Genomic DNA, 17748 nt, shown 5'->3' with positions numbered 1-17748 from the left:
TGGTATAGGCAAAAGCAGTAGTTCAAGTTTAATATTATGCCCGAAAGCAGAGTGGACACTGATATTTTCTTTGAATGAAATGGTTATTTAAAAACACTATAAATTGATTGTTGGTGTGAGAGTGAGAGTGAGTGTTTGTTGGTCTCTGTGTGTTGGCCCTGCCCCGTGTCAGCTGGGATTGGCTCCGGTGACGCACGACCCTCATGTGTAGAGGATAAAGCGCTATACAATGGTTCTGCTACCGGCTATTGTAAATATTCCAACAGAGAAATATGCCCTTTCACTGTGAAAGCCACACAGAACCTGGCATTTTGTAATTTTATGATCAGATTTGTTTTTTCAAGGAGACTCTGCATTTAATGGATAAAACCCCATGTTTTGTCCTTGTTAATGTTGACTGCGACTACAGAGACACAGCATACCACTTAAACGCTAACAGTGCTGCTATTAGGAATAAACAGAACACTGAATTAAAATGTGCTCTTTCACAATAACATCATGAATAATTACAATAGGCTCTGAAAGGTCAGAATAATCGGTGATGTATTATTTATTTACGTCTCTACTCTCATGTCTCCGTTTCTCCCTCTGCCTCCACTCATTTTTCCATCCCCCATCCTTCTCCTCTGTCCCCAAACCCCAGAGCTCCCGGGCATCTCGCTGGGCTGATCCGGACCATTTTGCCCAGCGTCAGACCTGCATGAACAAGTTTGCCAGCTGGTTTGGCACCATGCCCTTGGTCCACTCTCAGATGAGGCTGGACCCAGTCCTCTTCAAAGACCAGGTGTCCATACTGCGCAAGAAGTACAGGGATATTGAGAGACTATAACGTTCCGGAGCCCCCTCTCCACTGGACACACCAAAGACAGAGTGAGGGGGCGGACGCATAGAGTAATGTAATGCCGCTCCATGATTGCATTAATGAATCACTGGAGAAGCAAATAGGATTGGGTAGCGGAGGAGAGGAGGAATATAAACTCCCAACAGAAGAGAACAGCACATCCATATATCTCCTCTGTTATATCCTTTGTACTTCCTCCATTTCCCCCTCTATCCCTTTTCTTGTGCGTGTATATTAGTGTACAGCTGAGCACACACTATGGCTGAGGACGTTCTTCACTTTGAAATCAAGTGGTCAATTTCATGGGAGTTGTAAATCACAGCTCACTGCGTCGGTGTCGTGGTGAAGTTCCGCCCCACTGAGCAAGACGGTCTCTTGTGCTCTGTACACTATGCACAGGTTCCTGAAAAGTTTTTCTCAACAGAATTTATTGATAATTATGACTACGAAGAGGATAACACTATTTTGGATGGCGTTTTGCTATTTTTTTAATACAGTTAATGAATGGCCAGCACTACTTTTATTGTCTTAAAATCAATAGCGGGGGTGGGTGAGAGAAAAAAAAAAGAGGACTGACGACACCTCAACCATCGTTGAGCTGATATTCACAGTGCCTCAAGTCTATCTAGTGGCGTTGGGATTTGGGAGTTAGAGGAAGGCGTGGTGCAGAATAGGAACCTTGACCTTGCTGCTTTGTTTTGTTTTTGTTTCTGCGGTTTCTAATTTCAATTTGTTCTTTTAAAAACAAACTTAATTGTGATTGTGTGCCATTCAGAACCTTTAGAAAGTCTACATGTCTCTTTTGGTCAGGCTCATATGCCAAGCGAGAGCCAGTACTTGAACATGTGCTGGCCTGAAGAGCAGCGTAGGCTCATAGGAGCTGCTTTGGTGAAGAGGGGCTGGTCTTTTTGAAACACAAACCACTCTGAAGGCCAGATAATTGTTGAACAAGAGATGATTTGTGTTATTTTCCCCCCTCTCATGGACCCAATTTCATTTTGTCCAGTGACAAGAACCTGACACAGCCGTTCATCTTGAGGAGCTGAAGAGCTGGCATTATACTAAGTAGACTACAGTATTTTTATTTTAGTTTTTACCTTCTTTATTCTTTTAGTAATACATATGACCAAACTCAAAACAGTTCTAATAAAGCCTTTGTGATACTGTTAAAAGGCCTAAGGAGATCAACTCTATTAAGTATTCTCAGTTTCCAGTGCAAATGTTTGATAATGACTGATTTAAACAAAGTGCTGCTGTGAAAATGACCGTATTAAATCTGGTGTTGTGTAATTCAGCATGTCGTGTCAATTAAATCTTTATCGCTTTATATACGTTCGCCTTCCCAATCTGAGATGCATTCACTTAAATCTGTTAATTGACGATCAAATGTCGGTGGCACATAAAATTGGGTCTCTGCAGATGGATCAGTAGGCTAATTGGATTAAACACATTCTTTGTGTTTGGTTACAGTAATACTGTCATACTTAGTTTGTTTTTTTCCTTTTCTTTGGTTGGATTTGTCATATCAGATTGTCTGTAAATGTAATTTGATGAATCTTGAATGTGCACTTTTGTTTTTAAATCATTGTCAAGTGGACGTGTCTGTCTTTGAGATGTGAGCAGCATTTCTGTGTGAAATTCTGGATTTGTAAACACACGGCAGAGCAGAGTCCTCCTTCAGCAGCTTCAGCTTTATTACTGTGGAAGATAAAACAATCATTTCAACGAGCTTCACAGAACCCAGTTTGTGCCATTTAATTTCTTTGTAAATATTTTTTTTTCCCGTCAAATATGAGGAATGCCAACTATTCCCGTATTTATTTGGCTCATCAATATATTGTTTTTCTTTATTATTTTTAATTAAGTGTGTGAGAAAGGGGTCAACAAGAGGTGTATACGAGTGGGAGACTGAGAAATCAGCACAGAGAAGAGCTGCATGTTTTTCCTCCTCTGAAAATGTGTAGCTTGAAAGAAAATAAACAACCCTAGTATTACTAAACGCAGTAAATATTATTTTACAGAGAATAACATTTCAGAAATGAACTCGGTGCAATATCCAGGAAGACCTTTTGTTTTCTTTTCTCTTTCCTTGTTGTTTGAGAGGGCGTGGGGTTACATATTGATGTGCCTTCGGAAGAAATACACTTTTTTTTTTTCCTTCTGCCTTGTGCAACAAGCATGTCCCCATTTTCATTACAGTAGCAGTTTGTTGTTTATTTGTGTAATCAGTAACATGTAATGGCTCCCTAAATACTGTTGTTTACCACTGGATCTGATACTGACATTCCTGCCTTTTCTGTTAATTGAGCATTTCTCAAGACTCGGACTGACACACGCACACTGCCTTGCATTACTACACCTGCGACGGCTCAACAGTGGTCGTCACAAGTATAGTAATGCATGTAATGCACATACAGTAGAATCTTCACTCATGCATACACAGTATTTATCGGGCAGAAATGTGTCTCAACTTAATCACTGCCTGCCTCCTTCATTTATTCTTTAATTGCAGGCCTAACTTTATAGAGATTCAACATGGGCAGATAGAGGAAAACAATTCAACATTTTGTAAGCAATTTTTTTTTTTACAAAAATAAATAAAATGTTTGATATAAATTGACAGTGTTTTCTTTGGGTCCTATTTTAATTTTTGGTGGTGGTCGAAAGTAAACATTTACCCTTTATGATGCTGGATTATGTATCGATGCAGGAATGTTTGTCTCACGGGGCTTCACAGGGTCGGTAACATGCTCTTTCCTTAGACCCTCGACCAGGGTAAGGAAAAACTACCAGGGGAAAAAAACCTTATTAAAGGGAAAAAGAAAGGGGTAGAAACCTTAGGGAGAACCACAGGTGAGGGATCCACTCCCTAGTAGATGTTACCCAAAACATATAATACACAATTACAAAGAATAAAGAGTAAAAAGTCTTTAAATGCCAGGATCCATCTGGATCACTGAGTTTGTCTCGGCCTGTAACGAAGGCTGTCGTGGTCAGAGACTTGGGGAGGACGGAGTCCTCGTTTCCGTTCTGGCCTCACCCCGTTCACTGGTGGCAGCAGAACTGTAAGAGATTAAATCAGATGGTACATGTGGTTTTATGGTCTGCAAGACACAAAATGGATGGAGAAAACTGACACAGAAAACTCACATGAAAACTGCTCCACCTATGAATTAAAATAATGTTTTTAGTATCGTCTATAAATATGTTCATTACCATAGCTGCCGAATAAGCAGGAAGATGGACGTGGAGATTGCTTGAATTTGAAATTTACTAATCATGATTTATGTCATATAAAAGACTGTCCCCTTGTCCCCGTTTCACCTCGCCATCCTTCTTTTAACCACTGACTGCCACTTTTTTTCCAGGCTTCCCAAACACATTTTGCACGTCGGTTTTCCGTGTCGTGCTCACAGCAGGCGAGCCGACCTCAATATCTTTAGCTTCCTCCTTCCGTGCATGTGTGAACCTCGTTCTGTGCCAAGGAACTGTTGTGTTTACACAAATATCTGTCAGAATGATTGGTTTAGACACGCTGCATAAATAACACAATCCATCCAGGATGATCCCATGGTGCAAAGGAGCTGCCAAATCAGGCCGAGCAACAGCTAGGGGAGAGATTGCTTCTCCCAAAACATATACACAATCGCCAAAACTCTAAAAGCAAAAATATTTACTCTGTGTAAAAGCTAGACACTTGTCCAAACAGGATATTTTATATAGTTACATGAACGCAAATCCCACATCCATCCTGTGACGACTGAGTAACAAAACAGTATAGGAAAACATAAGCTCCTGATGCTGGGTTTATATAAATTAGTGATTTCCAATAATGTGTAATTTACCAGGCAGCACTGTTGGGAGAGTTTTACTGTACCCAAGGGGGCTGTTCAGTGAGAGAAGTCTCCTTGTATGCTAATCAGTTCAAAAACATCCAAGTCCTCTTGATGAGATGTTTATCTGCAGTGGAGATGGATCTCAGTGTGTTGGCAGCCAGGCCAACGTTGGATTAAAGTCTGTTACTCAAGGCCAAATTTAAAAATCACTCTCTCTCTCTTTCCATCATCCGTACTTGAGATACCATGGCAACATGCTAACCCAAATACCATCAGCTACACTGTTACGCAAGCCAAAAATACAAATCCTCTCATATTTTTCATAAGAGTAATGTAATTCTCACTTAAGCCAACGGATCTTCAGAGCAGATCTTTATTGCATAAATACATTTTATGGAATAAAAACAGCTGTGCGTGTACTGAAGAAACGGCAATAATATGGTCCCCAAAAAATATAAGCAAGGGATTTAAAATGGTAAACAAACAGGAAAGCAAAGCAATATTTTTTTTTTTTTAAAGAGAACAAGTGAAAAAAAAACTACTTCCACAAACAACACACCGCACCACACATTTACAGTAATTACTGTTATCACATGAGTATTATGGGTTTGAAAATAGAGCGTTGTATAAAAGAGGTCATTTCACAGAGGAGCAGGAATGGGCTCCCAACAGCGACGTAATTGAATACATTTAGATGAAGTACACACTAATGTAAATGTGACACTATAATCCAGAAATAATGATCCATAGGACTGAAGGAATCTAATTGTTCAGTCACCATTTGTCTCCACTGTTAGCCCACATCTCTATGTGCATAGGAAAATGCTCACGTCATCCAAACGACACGATGCTTTATATCCTACAGCTGTACAGATAATAATATACTTGTGATAATCAGATGTTACAGGCTTTGTGACTCACACTTTGTTAAGAAAAGAAGCAACAGAACAGTGTTCTGTGAAGACGTTTGCTTAGCATCATCACAGTATATAAGCATCAGTCAGAAATCAGGATCAAATTATCTGGTTTAAAAGAACTGTGTCACCATGCAGACATGGCTCAGCTGCATTGTGTCATCTTCTGTTCACACCACACCACGCTTTAGATCAGTCAATACAAAAAAAAAAAGGGCCCGATTTAATACTCCCATAAATCAGTGATGCAACACATCAATCATTTTTAATTTAACATCGTTTCAAATTCAGCATCGCCTCCTCTACATCTGTTCGCTTTCGGTTGCAGAGCCACGTTTGGTACAGATCAATAATTTGTTATTCTCACAATACCACTGTGTAGTGATGAAATATGTGTGAAAGCGGGGATCACATTGATTTTTAGGAGCATATCTGAGCGCAGTCCAATACATTATTTCTTCTCTCAAACCTGCTGGTGTTGTGATCGTGTTTTATTATAATGCATCATCGTCATCAGGCAGCTCAGACACACGGTGACTGATGGATGTTCAGTGCATGTGTGACTGTGACATGATTTGACAAATCCATTCTCTAACCGTACTGCTTCTAAATAAACAAATGTAACATGGCTGTAATGGTCTGTGCGTGCTCACTCGGTTATCAGCATGGGGTCATGGAGTCCTACTGCTGGAAAAACATAAACATGCTCAGCTGGCAGCAGCAGCTTGTGACACAAATCTGCTTTACTGCATACCAATTGTGCAATTTGATTGCAGATGAGTCGCTCTCTCTGTCTGGAATGCTCATCCTCATCTCTGTGTCTAATACACTGTTTGGAAATGAGTTTGCATGGCTCCCCAGTTCACTGCACATCAAGGAGCTGCGTTCATTGGATTGATTTTCTCTTTGATTGGCTGCAGATTGCTTCCCTCTTGTGTAAATATTCCGTTGCAGAATTAGTTTGTCTCCCTAAAAGTTTTCTTTAAATGCATCTCAACCAATTATTGCCTCCGCAATACAAACAATAACAACAGTAGTTAGTGATTAGTCATTAGAGAAGCCTTCATTGCAGACAGCACACCTGTGGGGTTCAGCAACTGGCAACACAAGTGCTCCTGTGCTTTTCTTGTTAATGTGGCAAATTAGCAGCATGTGAGTTATAGTCAGTTAGGTGTTGGAGCTAAATCAGTGTTATTTTGGTGTTATTTCTCTTTTCAAATGAAGAGTAAGCACTCAGAGAGCACAACTGAGTGTCCACTCCCTACGTTTTATTAAATCCTTTACAATTTCATTGTTGGGGGTACAATTAACAGTAAAATAAAAAATACTGTTTTTTTTTGTTTTGCTTTTTTTTAACCAACATTGTTTTGACAACATAACAAAGGAAGCACAGTAATTTATGCACATTTAAATCCCCCCCACCCCCATTTTATTCCAGTTAGTGGTTGAGAATCTGGTTAATGAGTTATACTCTTATTTAAGTTAATTTTATAAAAACAAACGAAAAAAAAGAAAATCAAATCTATATAACTTTGATTTAATATGTTTGTCCAATGCATATAACTGTGCTTCCTGTGTTATGTTGTGAAAACAATAATCACAGACAAATTGATAGACATGGCAAAAACAAAAATATTAATGACCATCAGGTACAGATGTGGATGGGAACTGAGGAGGCATACTTTTCCCACAAAAATAAGGTACTTCTTTTACCATTGATCACCTTCTAATGACTTCAAAAAATATAATAACAACTGTGGAGACCATTTCCTCCTACACAGCTGATTATAGCAATTCATGCATTAAAAGCTTTGGCTCATTCAGGGACTTCTGGCCACTTTTTAGTTTTTAACTTAGTTTAAAATGATTAAATCAATTAATTATATCTTAGGGGGAAAAAGTACTATATTTTTAAACTCCTGCTTAGTCAGTTCATCCTGTTGCCAGGTTTGTTCCATCATGGTTCCTGGCTCATGGTCTGATAAGTGCTCGGTAAGCTCTGTGCCACAGCGCCCCCTATCTCCACCCTGCGCGTACAGCAGGCCGTCAGTCAGCAGACGAGCAGACTCCTCCTCCGCCATTTTTGACTGTAAACATCCTGCCGATTTTAAAAGGACAGCGGTGAGCGGGAGGAAGGCGAGTGGCGCCATCTTGGCTCTTTTAATGAGTACAACAGGGGAGAATTCGCTGGGAGAAATAACATAATCATTGGATTTTCACTCTAAGCGGCGTACTGTGGGTAAGTGTGTCTGCAGCAGAGACATCGGCGAGTTGTTTTGATGCGTTGTGTGAGACAGAAACCGGCATGCACGTCTGTGTTTATTTGCCGTGGCCTTCACTGTACAGGGAGCCGTTAGCCTCTAGCTAGCAACAGTGTTGTCGCTGGCAGAGCGATAAAAGTATGAGCAGGTTTGAATGAACGACTTTTTCTTGTGTTTATCACCTTTCTTCTATTCGTCGGGGGATTGTACTTTCGTCCGACGTTGCAGAAAAGCTGTAATATAACCTCCACATATACCGCATATGCTTAGCTTACTATCTGACTGCTTCTTTTGTAGTTAGCTGGCGGCTAATTTAGTTGACCTACTTGATGGCGCCGACTATTTACTGGCATCGTCCAAGCCTTTGGCGCCCGAAATGCTCCCAGTTAGGTGAATTTAATTACGCACACACTTCGTTTTTTACATTTCTGATTCCCGTGACGGTGCTAATAAAATTCCGCGGTGTGGTGGGTGAGAGTTTGGAGAAAAGTGTCTGTTACCGTGGGCAGACATGTGCAATACCACTGTTTGCCTCCTTCACTAGGAAATAGGCGGAACTTGCATGAAGTCGGCGCTTGTTTTGATAACAGTCGTAGAATCGATTTTCTTTTTAGATGTAGTATTCCCCGTTTCTATTAAACAATGAGTGATTATCGGAAATCACAAAAAAAATAAACGTACCCCCAGATCGAAGATGTGTTAATAGGGAAGTTTAGATTTTAGCGTTAACGTTAGCTGTGTAGCATGTAAGCCTCCGATATGACAAGATAATGTTTATATCAGATACTGTAGACCGATAAGTAGCAGGCAATGGCTATTTTAATTTAAATGGATTTTATCAAAATGCAAAATAAAGCAGTCGGAGAGCATAAACCTCCGCCATGGCCGCCCTTTTTCCCAGATCCAATCCACTCCTCCACCAGGCAAGGCTGAATTTACCTTACGGAAAATAAACTTGAATCTCAATCACCATCACAATTTAATAGTTTTCGTTGCACCGTAAACTACATCTGTAGACATTTTTCCCACACATTTAGTTGTTCGGAGTTATTCTACTCGCAAACAGACACGCGCGCCTGAAAACAACGTCGTTGGCGGATGGTTAGGGACATTATTTAACAAGGAATGGTAAAACAAAAAGATTAAGAAAATTATTACAAATCCAAGACTGTATCATTAAACATAGACTTTGTTAAATTCAACCCAGATCACCATGCCTATTTTTGATATTAAATATTGTGAATATTTTTAATATTTAAATATTGTGAATTTCTCTGTGAGATGAATAAAGTATCTATCTATCTATCTATCTATCTATCTATCTATCTATCTATCTATCTATCTATCTATCTATCTATCTATCCTTTAAATTTTATTTTTTCTTCCCCCACAGGTAAACCTTAAATCAGTGCAAGTGTGTGAACCAGGGGAACCAGGGCAATGTTCTACGCCCACTTTGTCCTCAGCAAACGTGGGCCGCTGGCCAAGATCTGGCTAGCGGCCCACTGGGACAAGAAGCTGACCAAGGCCCATGTGTTTGAATGCAATTTGGAGAGCAGTGTGGAAAGCATCATCTCACCCAAGGTAACACATTTGTAGTTTCTGCATTGATGTGGTCACTTTGATCTTGCTTGCTCATTTTGATCTTCGGTCTTGTGTAAATCTTGTCTTTTGCCCATCTCTGTCCTTTTGTATCGGTATCAACCAATTATTAAAAACAATATTTGTTCACAATGGCTTTGTTTCTACTTAAAGTACTCAATCACTGAATTTCATTGTTGTACAGTTTGATAATAGTTTAATGGCTTCTGGTAATTAAATTTCTTTCTTTCTGCCTTTTTCCATCAGGTAAAGATGGCGTTGCGTACATCAGGCCATCTGCTCCTAGGAGTGGTGAGAATCTACCACAGGAAGGCCAAGTACCTGCTTGCAGACTGTAACGAAGCCTTCATCAAGATCAAGATGGCTTTTAGGCCAGGTACAAAGTAGTTGCTTTTGGAACCAACATTCCTCTGACTTTGTGATCATGGGGGAGAAGGGGCAATAACACTGATATTTTTGGGGATTTCTGACGATAATATATGTAATTTGTTGATATCATTAAAACGCTTATTTTAATTGTTTGAATCAACACTTATTGTCGCTTACAGCTTACTTAGTGCATTTGTGTATTATAACAATGTTATGACTCTGTGTGAACACAGGTGTGGTGGATCTACCTGAGGAAAACAGAGAGGCTGCTTACAATGCCATCACCTTACCCGAGGAGTTCCATGACTTTGACCAGCCACTTCCCGATTTGGAGTGAGTTATGAAATAGCTTCCATATGCTTGTTTTTATGAGCAAAATACTTTTATGTGCCAGTACCTGAAAGATAAATTGCTCTATATGCTGAGATACCACCACCAAGTGTTGTGTTGTTCAATCCTGTTATCTTTTTGTAAACAGTGACATCGATGTGGCCCAGCAATTCACCCTCAACCAGAGCAGAGTAGAAGAGATCACCATGAGAGAGGATGTTGGCAACCTCAGTCTCCTGCAGGACAATGACTTTGGTATTTACAGTCATACTTCCCACTGTATACAACTAAGTAGATAAAATAATTTCGCGCATCTACGCTGTTGTAGATTTGATTGTGTCATAAAAATATTATTCTTGGACATTAACTTGAAGGGATGAGAAATCCGCCTTGTTTGTATTTTATAATAATGACTTGATTTACTCTTCAGCTGACTTTGGCATGGACGACCGAGAAATGATGCGTGATGCCAGTACATTTGAGGAGGATATCATTGGCGCCACAGCTTCTAACCTTTTGCTGGAGGCTGAGCCTGGTCCAGCTAATTTGCCTGACAAGTCCAACCATATGGAGTATGATGACTTTGGGGATGGCTCCATGGCCAACAGTGATGGGGGAATGTTGGGTGAGTAGTTTTATTATCTCATCCCAATTTTGGACTGCTGTTGAAGTTGCTCTATTAAAAACTGGTAATCACATTATTCCTCTTTTTATTTTATTTTTCTCCTCAGTTGATAAGCTGCTGAGTTCTGAAGATGGAGGTGGTATTTTTGATGATCCCCCAGCTATCACAGAGAGTGTCATGATGCCTCCAGATCATGGAGATGATGAAGACGACTTTGACAACCTCCAGTCCCGTAAGAACAGCAGTTTCTTAAAGGATGTTGGACTGGAAATATTTTGTTTTTATTTTATACATTTTCTATTTTTATCCCCTTTGAATCTATAAAATACAGGCACATGTGGGAAAACATTGCCAGTTGGAAAACCTTTGTAGTGATATCATTGTAAATGCACAATTGTAATTTCTTGCCTGTTCTCTGTGTGTGTAGCGGGTCCAGACAGCCCAGACTCTGGCCCAGCGGAGCCACTGCCAGCAATGGCTGATCAGACAGAACAGACTACTCTGGTTCACAATGAGGAGGAGGCCTTTGCCCTGGAGCCCATCGACATCACTGGTGAGACTTTTGCATCTGAAGAGAGACAAAGAGATGGTTTTAATTAATATTTTCTTTGTATTTTTGGCCTTTAATTCTTTTTGAAACAGCGCTGTGTCGCAGCGCAGCACCAGTCTAATAAGTGACATGATATGTGGTCCCAGCACATCAGCTCAACACGCACTGTACTCTGAAAGGCACAGCACCTGTTCAGCCACTGGTGCAGTGGTCATTGTTTCTGTATATTCATATTAGGTGACGTCCAAAAGCGTTGTATCTTGTCTTCCTCTGCAATAGTCTTGTTTATGCTGCAGTATTTCATTTTTTCAGCAAACTTGGCAACACGTAAGTGTATAAGTGACTTACGATCACTTGCACTTTATGACTTTTTAAAAAGAGTTCAGCTGAGCGAATGAGCCCTGATAGTGACTGTTGGTGGAACTGCGGAAACACTCATGGTTTTATAGTGGTACGGCTAACTTGAGCAAGAAGTGGTGGAGCATACAACCTGACTGCGTTTAATTTGCATTTGTTAGTGAAGTCCATTCTGGAAGGCAGATAAAAAATAATATGATGCTCATATTCTTTTTCATCTATATGAGGCATAATATTCGCAAAGCTGGCATTTAGTGCTTATATCCTTTCTTGCAGTGAAAGAGACAAAGGCAAAGCGCAAGAGGAAGCTGATTGTGGACAGTGTGAAGGAGCTGGACAGCAAGACCATCAGGGCTCAGCTGTCTGACTATTCTGACATTGTCACCACCCTGGATCTTGCCCCACCCACAAAGAAGCTTATGATGTGGAAAGAGACTGGAGGAGTGGAGAAGCTCTTTTCTCTGCCTGCTCAACCCCTGTGGAATGCTAGGCTTCTGAAGGTAACAAATGCTTGTTTTAAATATGCATGTGAATATGCATGTGTACACACATCCACTCTTATTTGAGGAAATGCTGAGACTGTGCCATCTCCCTGAAATCACTTAAAAGCTAGACAGAATTTTAATGAAAGCCACGCTGAAAGTCTGACACTCAAAGCAGGTCAGACTGGAGGATGTTAAAAGAAAATGGAGAGAGTTTTCATAATAATGAAGCTTTCATTGACATTCTGTTCAGGTTGTGAGATTTGAAATGAGAAGCAGACGGTGAAAGAAAGTGATTGGTTTTGTCTCTCGTTTCCACATTCTTTCGCAACCACATTACATCCCCAGAATATGGAATGGAAAAACTTGTTGATGTATAATTTAGCAAGCTGTCCCTTTTTTCTGTCATCAGTCTTCACAAACACTCCTGTCGTCTTTATTGTATGTCTACTTCCCTCCCAAGTTTAACTGTAAAAATTTGTGATGACAGATGTTCACACGCTGCCTGACACCTCTGGTGCCAGATGAGCTGAGGAAGAGGAGAAAGGGTGGAGAGGCAGACAGTCTGGATGAGTTCCTCAAGGAGCTGGAGAACCCAGAGGTTCCCAGAGAGGAGGTCATGAGCCAGCACAGAGATGTTATTGGTAAGTCATGCTGTGAGGAGGAGGATGGATGAGTAGGTCATGTCAGTACAGTACAGTCAGAAATCTGAACTGAGACATGATCAATGAATAAGTCCGTTTGACATTCTTCACACAATCTCTCCCTCAGACCACACTATCATGGAGGAGCCTAGTATGCTGGCAGCCTCTGCAATGGAGGGCAGCAGGACGACCCTGGACGAGACAGTCATGCCTCCTCCTTCCACCCCCCGTGGGGTCAAACGCAAGACCCTCGACAAAGAGGGCCCCCTCCCTGTGAGTAATTTCTTGTGGTTGTTTGCAAAAATGTGGATGATTTGACGACCTTCAATGGCTTTTAAATTTTCAACACTTAAGAAAGAAATGCAAAATGATTGACTGCACAGCTCTGTCCTGATTTCCACCATATTCCCCTCTTTCAGATGACTCCACTCGAGCAGCAGCAACAGGTGGCTGACCGCTCCATCTTGTCTCAGAGGTTAGAAATGCCTCAGGTGGATCTTCCCCCAGAGGAGACCAGCATCAACCTCACCCAGCTTGTCCCAGAGCTTGACCTCCTTAATGAGAAGAGCAAAGACAAGAAGGATGACAGTGACGAAGAAGAGGTGAGGGGAAACCTCTGCTGGTGGTGGCAGTTGTGCAATCTTTTAGTTTAGAAAGTGCCACAACAGAATTCACAATAGCAAGTCAGCTGTGTGAGTCTGGGACGGTTGATGCTGATTACTCTGTTTGTGGTTATCAGGATGAGGACGGTCAGACTGGAGACCAGGATCAGGAGGAGAAGAGATGGAACAAGAGAACACAGCAGATGCTGCACGGTCTCCAGGTTAGAAAAAATACAATGTTTATGTTTTTGTTGTTCTGTTTGTGTCTTTTCGCTTGCGTTTATCTGTGTAGTATACATTTTTCTATAGATGTTAAAATCAGAAAAGCATTATCTTGGGAACTACAGTCCAGCTTCTTATCCATGTACTTTCCCCTTGTTTTAATGAAACTACAGTATATAATTGCATGCTTGATCTATCATTCGGGTCATTAGAGAAGGCATAGTTTGACACTTTGTGCCTCTATCTCCCTAGCGTGTCATGGCTAAGACTGGTGCAGAGTCGGTCAGTCTGCTGGACTTGTGCCGGAACAACAACAAGAAGCAGGCAGCAGCCAAGTTTTACAGTTTCCTTGTCCTCAAGAAGCAGCAAGCCATCGAGGTCACCCAAACTGAGCCCTACAGTGACATCGTCGCCACTGCCGGACCAAGGTTCCACCTTGTTTAGACATTGGAAGAACACTCTGCTTGCTACAAATATACTTTTTAATTAATCGAGTTTTTTGCCTTTTTATTTTTTGTTTTTCTGTCAGCCCATTTTATTTCTAGGGAAGGGGTGGGAGTAGTTGGGACCGGGTTGGAAACTTTTTTAAAAAAGGATTTTACTATACTACAGATGGGATCATGCAGTATTCATTTGGGTCAAACGGAGTGAGGAAGAATGTTTAACAATTATATTTATAAAGCAACTTTTTTTTTTTTTTTTTTAAAGTCAGTGATTTGCAACCTGTGCTTCATTTTGTTTTGTAAGTTAAAATTTAATTGTCTGCTCATTCCATAGTTTTCAAATTTTTATACTATTGCTCCTCTCACGCCGGAAAGATTTCAGATACAGAGCTCTGTATTTTCAAATCCAATCCTTCATCGACTCTTAACATGTTCTGGAAAGGTACTGTTTTTGACTGCTCCAAAGTGTAACCACTTCCACCTTCTCCTTGTTGCACTTGTTCTTTCATGATAAACAAAAGTCACATTTGTCAAGTAGTAAATCTAACCTGGCATTAAGTTTCATATCGCGGATGTATAAATCAGGCAGTTTAACAATTAAGTTCTTTTTTTTGTACCTTTATACATTTATGCTTATTCACCTTTTTGCATTATGTAACTAGGTAATGTACTTGTTACAGTTGCGTTCGGTATCTCACCTTTTTAGTCTTCTGGTAACTTCTAGTTGTGATACATCTGTAAAGATTTCAAATAAACTGTTTTAAGTACTTGGTAAAAACACTGATTTTTACTTTTTTGTCATTTAATCATTTGTCATAAGTTTAATAAGTAATATTAAGTAGTCACTTTATCATTGTAGGAATGACAGACTTGCCGGTAATGTAAGAAAATACTTGTCATGCTGTTCGAGTGGTTCATAAATTCAATAGTGCTGTCCAGGGAAAATAAATTAAAGGTATAATAAAGCTTCACAAGCAGTCATTGTTTGACCAGGGTCACCCATCTCCCTGCAGAACTTTCCCAGGAGCGCAACTGGGGTGGTGTAGTTTAATAAAAAGATAAAAATGTGAGTGTAATCTTGGTCCATTTTTCAAGAACCATTTATAGTCCTGTTGTATTGTGGGCCAATGTACAAACTATAATAAAAGAGCACAAATACTTTTTCTGATGAAAATCTTTGTGAACGGGAAATATTTCAATGCACTTTCTCTTCTGAAAGCCATTTTTTCCTGGAATAGGTAAGATGGAAGAAAACACACCTTACACAACTGATCCCTTAAAAAAAAAAAAATGATGTCCTTATAGTACAAGAAAAAAAAAACACTTTTTTTTCTTGAAAATATCAACACCTACTCCTTTGTGAAGACTTACCTGAAGGGATAAAGCAGGTGGTTGGAAAATTAAATGCATCTGCTTGCTGACATATTCAGAGAATCATGTCTTATAAAACATTGTAAAAAATTAAGCAGAAACAAATTTGAGTTTAAGAGGTTTGTAAGTAATTACATGTTTATCCTACACTTCAGAGCTCTGCTTTTATCTAATCCCTTGTGTATTAGCGTATTTCAAGGGAATGATGGAAAACACTGGTAACAAACCTCTCTATTACAGGCCCAGAACATTGAGTGGCACCTACAGGAGTGGTTCCAGCTCAGACATGCATACTTTCTGTTCTTTTTCTTGGGGGTTTTACAGCAGTTGGCATCTGTTTTGTTTCCTTACTGCCTTGAACCCTCTCTTCTGTCAGCTAAAGAAGACAATATGATGATGGCCACTGAGAATGTTGCACTGAAATAGCAGTGTGTGTGTCAGCCTGCAGGAAGCAAATGAAAAACTGATGAATAAGAAGGGCTGCCTGCGGCAGACAGGCGAGAGAGAGAGTGGCACATGGCTGCACAAAGCACAAACAGGTTGGATAAGGCTCTTGAGGCCATGATGGCGGGCCAGAATAAGAACGAGGTACAAAGTAATCAGAAAGAAGAAAAGGAAACTTGCTGCACTCTCTCGCTCCTCTGTGTTCACACAGGTAATTTATTTGCAGAAACTGAAGTGGAGAGCATGAACAGGTGCACGAGACAGGAAGGTCGAGGTAGATGCTTGCCAAAAGGAAGAGGCGAGAAAAAGAACTGTCATCACTTCGAGTCAGGCACAGCGCTGAGAAGGCAAACATATGGATGAAAGATAAATTCAAGCTGAAGGCTGCCTTCAAGGAAGTAGTAAACACATTCAGGTCAGCGTGTGAAACATCACTGACCTGCAGCAAATACAAACGCATCACTGACAGAGGACAGAGAGCCTGCTGCAGGAGAAGACCACAGGAAAGCACAACGTGACTAATACCTACACTGACCGAGCAACATTTGTTACAGTCTAAATGCATCCAGACCAGAGCAATGAAGTTCCAGAGGGAGGTTGTCGAGAACTTGCGGAACGACAAGTATGAGGAAAAAGAATAGAAGATGCCCCGATGAAGAAGGCAAGCAGGACCATCATTAAACAACGTTTAGAGCGTCATCATCACCAACTGCTGAGTTGTTGTTAGTACTTAAAACGTTGTTGAGTAAAGTCAATACCTTTACGTTCCAGTTCGTTCTTCCACTGCTGTCTTTGTCTTGTTCATTTACGACACTTAAACACACTTGATCCCCTGTTTTCACTCGACTGCAGCCATCACAGTTTGGTGTTTTCCAATGAAGAGTTTAGTGGTGTCAATTTCAAAGTTAAGTCTTCACCACAATCCTGCCTTTCATCTAATGTGCAATTTGAAAACCTGCATCAAGAGGAAATTGACAATGTATGTCTTTTTTAGGTTTCTGGGAGTTTCTAAACAATATTTTAATAATTGTACTTATTCTCACGTAGTGTACATGAGTGTCGATAAAAACAGTCTCAACAGGCATATCCAGCTCTTCTAAGTTAATACTTGGATTCCAAATATTTTTTTGCACTTTAAAAAAAATAAAATTTGTATTCTTTTTTTTGTTGTTATTTAAATAAACATGGCTAATGATTCTATTTGTGCTTTTACACAGGGCACCTTTTTCTTGGTTTTGTGCTCTAGCCTGGCCACCCCATAAAGACATTTCTGGACCCGCCCCTGTGAGCAGTCTCCCTCAGTTTAGGGTGAAATTGCTTTATCATTACTGTTGTTAACTGGGCTTTTCCGGACTCACCTGGCTTCTCGTGAACTTGTCTGAACGTGCATGATCCCACAGCACTGATGAGGACAACTCTTCACTTTCTCGCGTCGTTTATTCCATTTGCTTCGAAACAACTTTTCTTGGATTCCCAGGTCTGCTACTTTGTATTAAATGCCGACAAATTGCTTGTTAACACTGCCATATTTACGTTTTCCAGTATCCTCGTCGGTTAGAAAGTAATAATAAACACTCTGTGACCACTTTACCGTTTATTCGGGAATGAAGCACACACAAGTTGTGAGCCGGAATTTCTAACCTACACATATACCTTTCATAGCTATAACATCAAAGGACCAAAGCACATACTGTCATTAAAGATATTCTGAATATTGTTGACGTAATACACCTGTCATTTAGCCAGGAACAGTATATCCTCTGGCTATCTGGTCTTTGTTTCTGCACGAGCATGAAAAAAAGGGGAACACCTTATTACTGGAAAAGTCCGTCACTGAAATCTTTCCTTCCCTTAC

At 40.3% G+C, this 17748-nt stretch overlaps 2 protein-coding genes across 2 annotated transcripts in view; both read left to right on the top strand.

Moving 5' to 3' along the window:
* Window positions 1-1213, top strand: part of LOC310934217 (exostosin-1a-like) — a 33253-nt gene extending 32040 nt beyond the window's left edge. The window contains exon 11 of the mRNA XM_083897891.1: window positions 644-1213. Within this exon, the coding sequence (XP_083754017.1) occupies window positions 644-829 (186 nt within the window). The 3' untranslated portion in view covers window positions 830-1213. The remainder of the gene's footprint in view (window positions 1-643) is intronic.
* A 6508-nt stretch (window positions 1214-7721) lies between these two features.
* Window positions 7722-14168, top strand: LOC310944912 (double-strand-break repair protein rad21 homolog A-like). The gene is made up of 14 exons (XM_083910762.1): window positions 7722-7830; window positions 9246-9436; window positions 9701-9830; window positions 10057-10156; window positions 10302-10408; window positions 10584-10778; window positions 10885-11010; window positions 11206-11331; window positions 11962-12185; window positions 12658-12811; window positions 12939-13084; window positions 13231-13413; window positions 13551-13634; window positions 13888-14168. The coding sequence occupies exons 2-14, from the start codon at window positions 9293-9295 to the stop codon at window positions 14077-14079; spliced, it is 1911 nt and encodes a 636-aa protein (XP_083766888.1). The 5' UTR covers window positions 7722-7830; window positions 9246-9292; the 3' UTR covers window positions 14080-14168.
* Window positions 14169-17748: the final 3580 nt, after the last annotated feature.

This window comes from Microchirus variegatus (assembly GCF_963457635.1).
Source record: "Microchirus variegatus genome assembly, chromosome: 1".
Classification (NCBI taxonomy): Eukaryota; Metazoa; Chordata; class Actinopteri; order Pleuronectiformes; family Soleidae; genus Microchirus; species Microchirus variegatus.
Note: the sequence above shows the minus strand (reverse complement) of the source record. Positions and strands in the feature narration are given on the sequence as shown.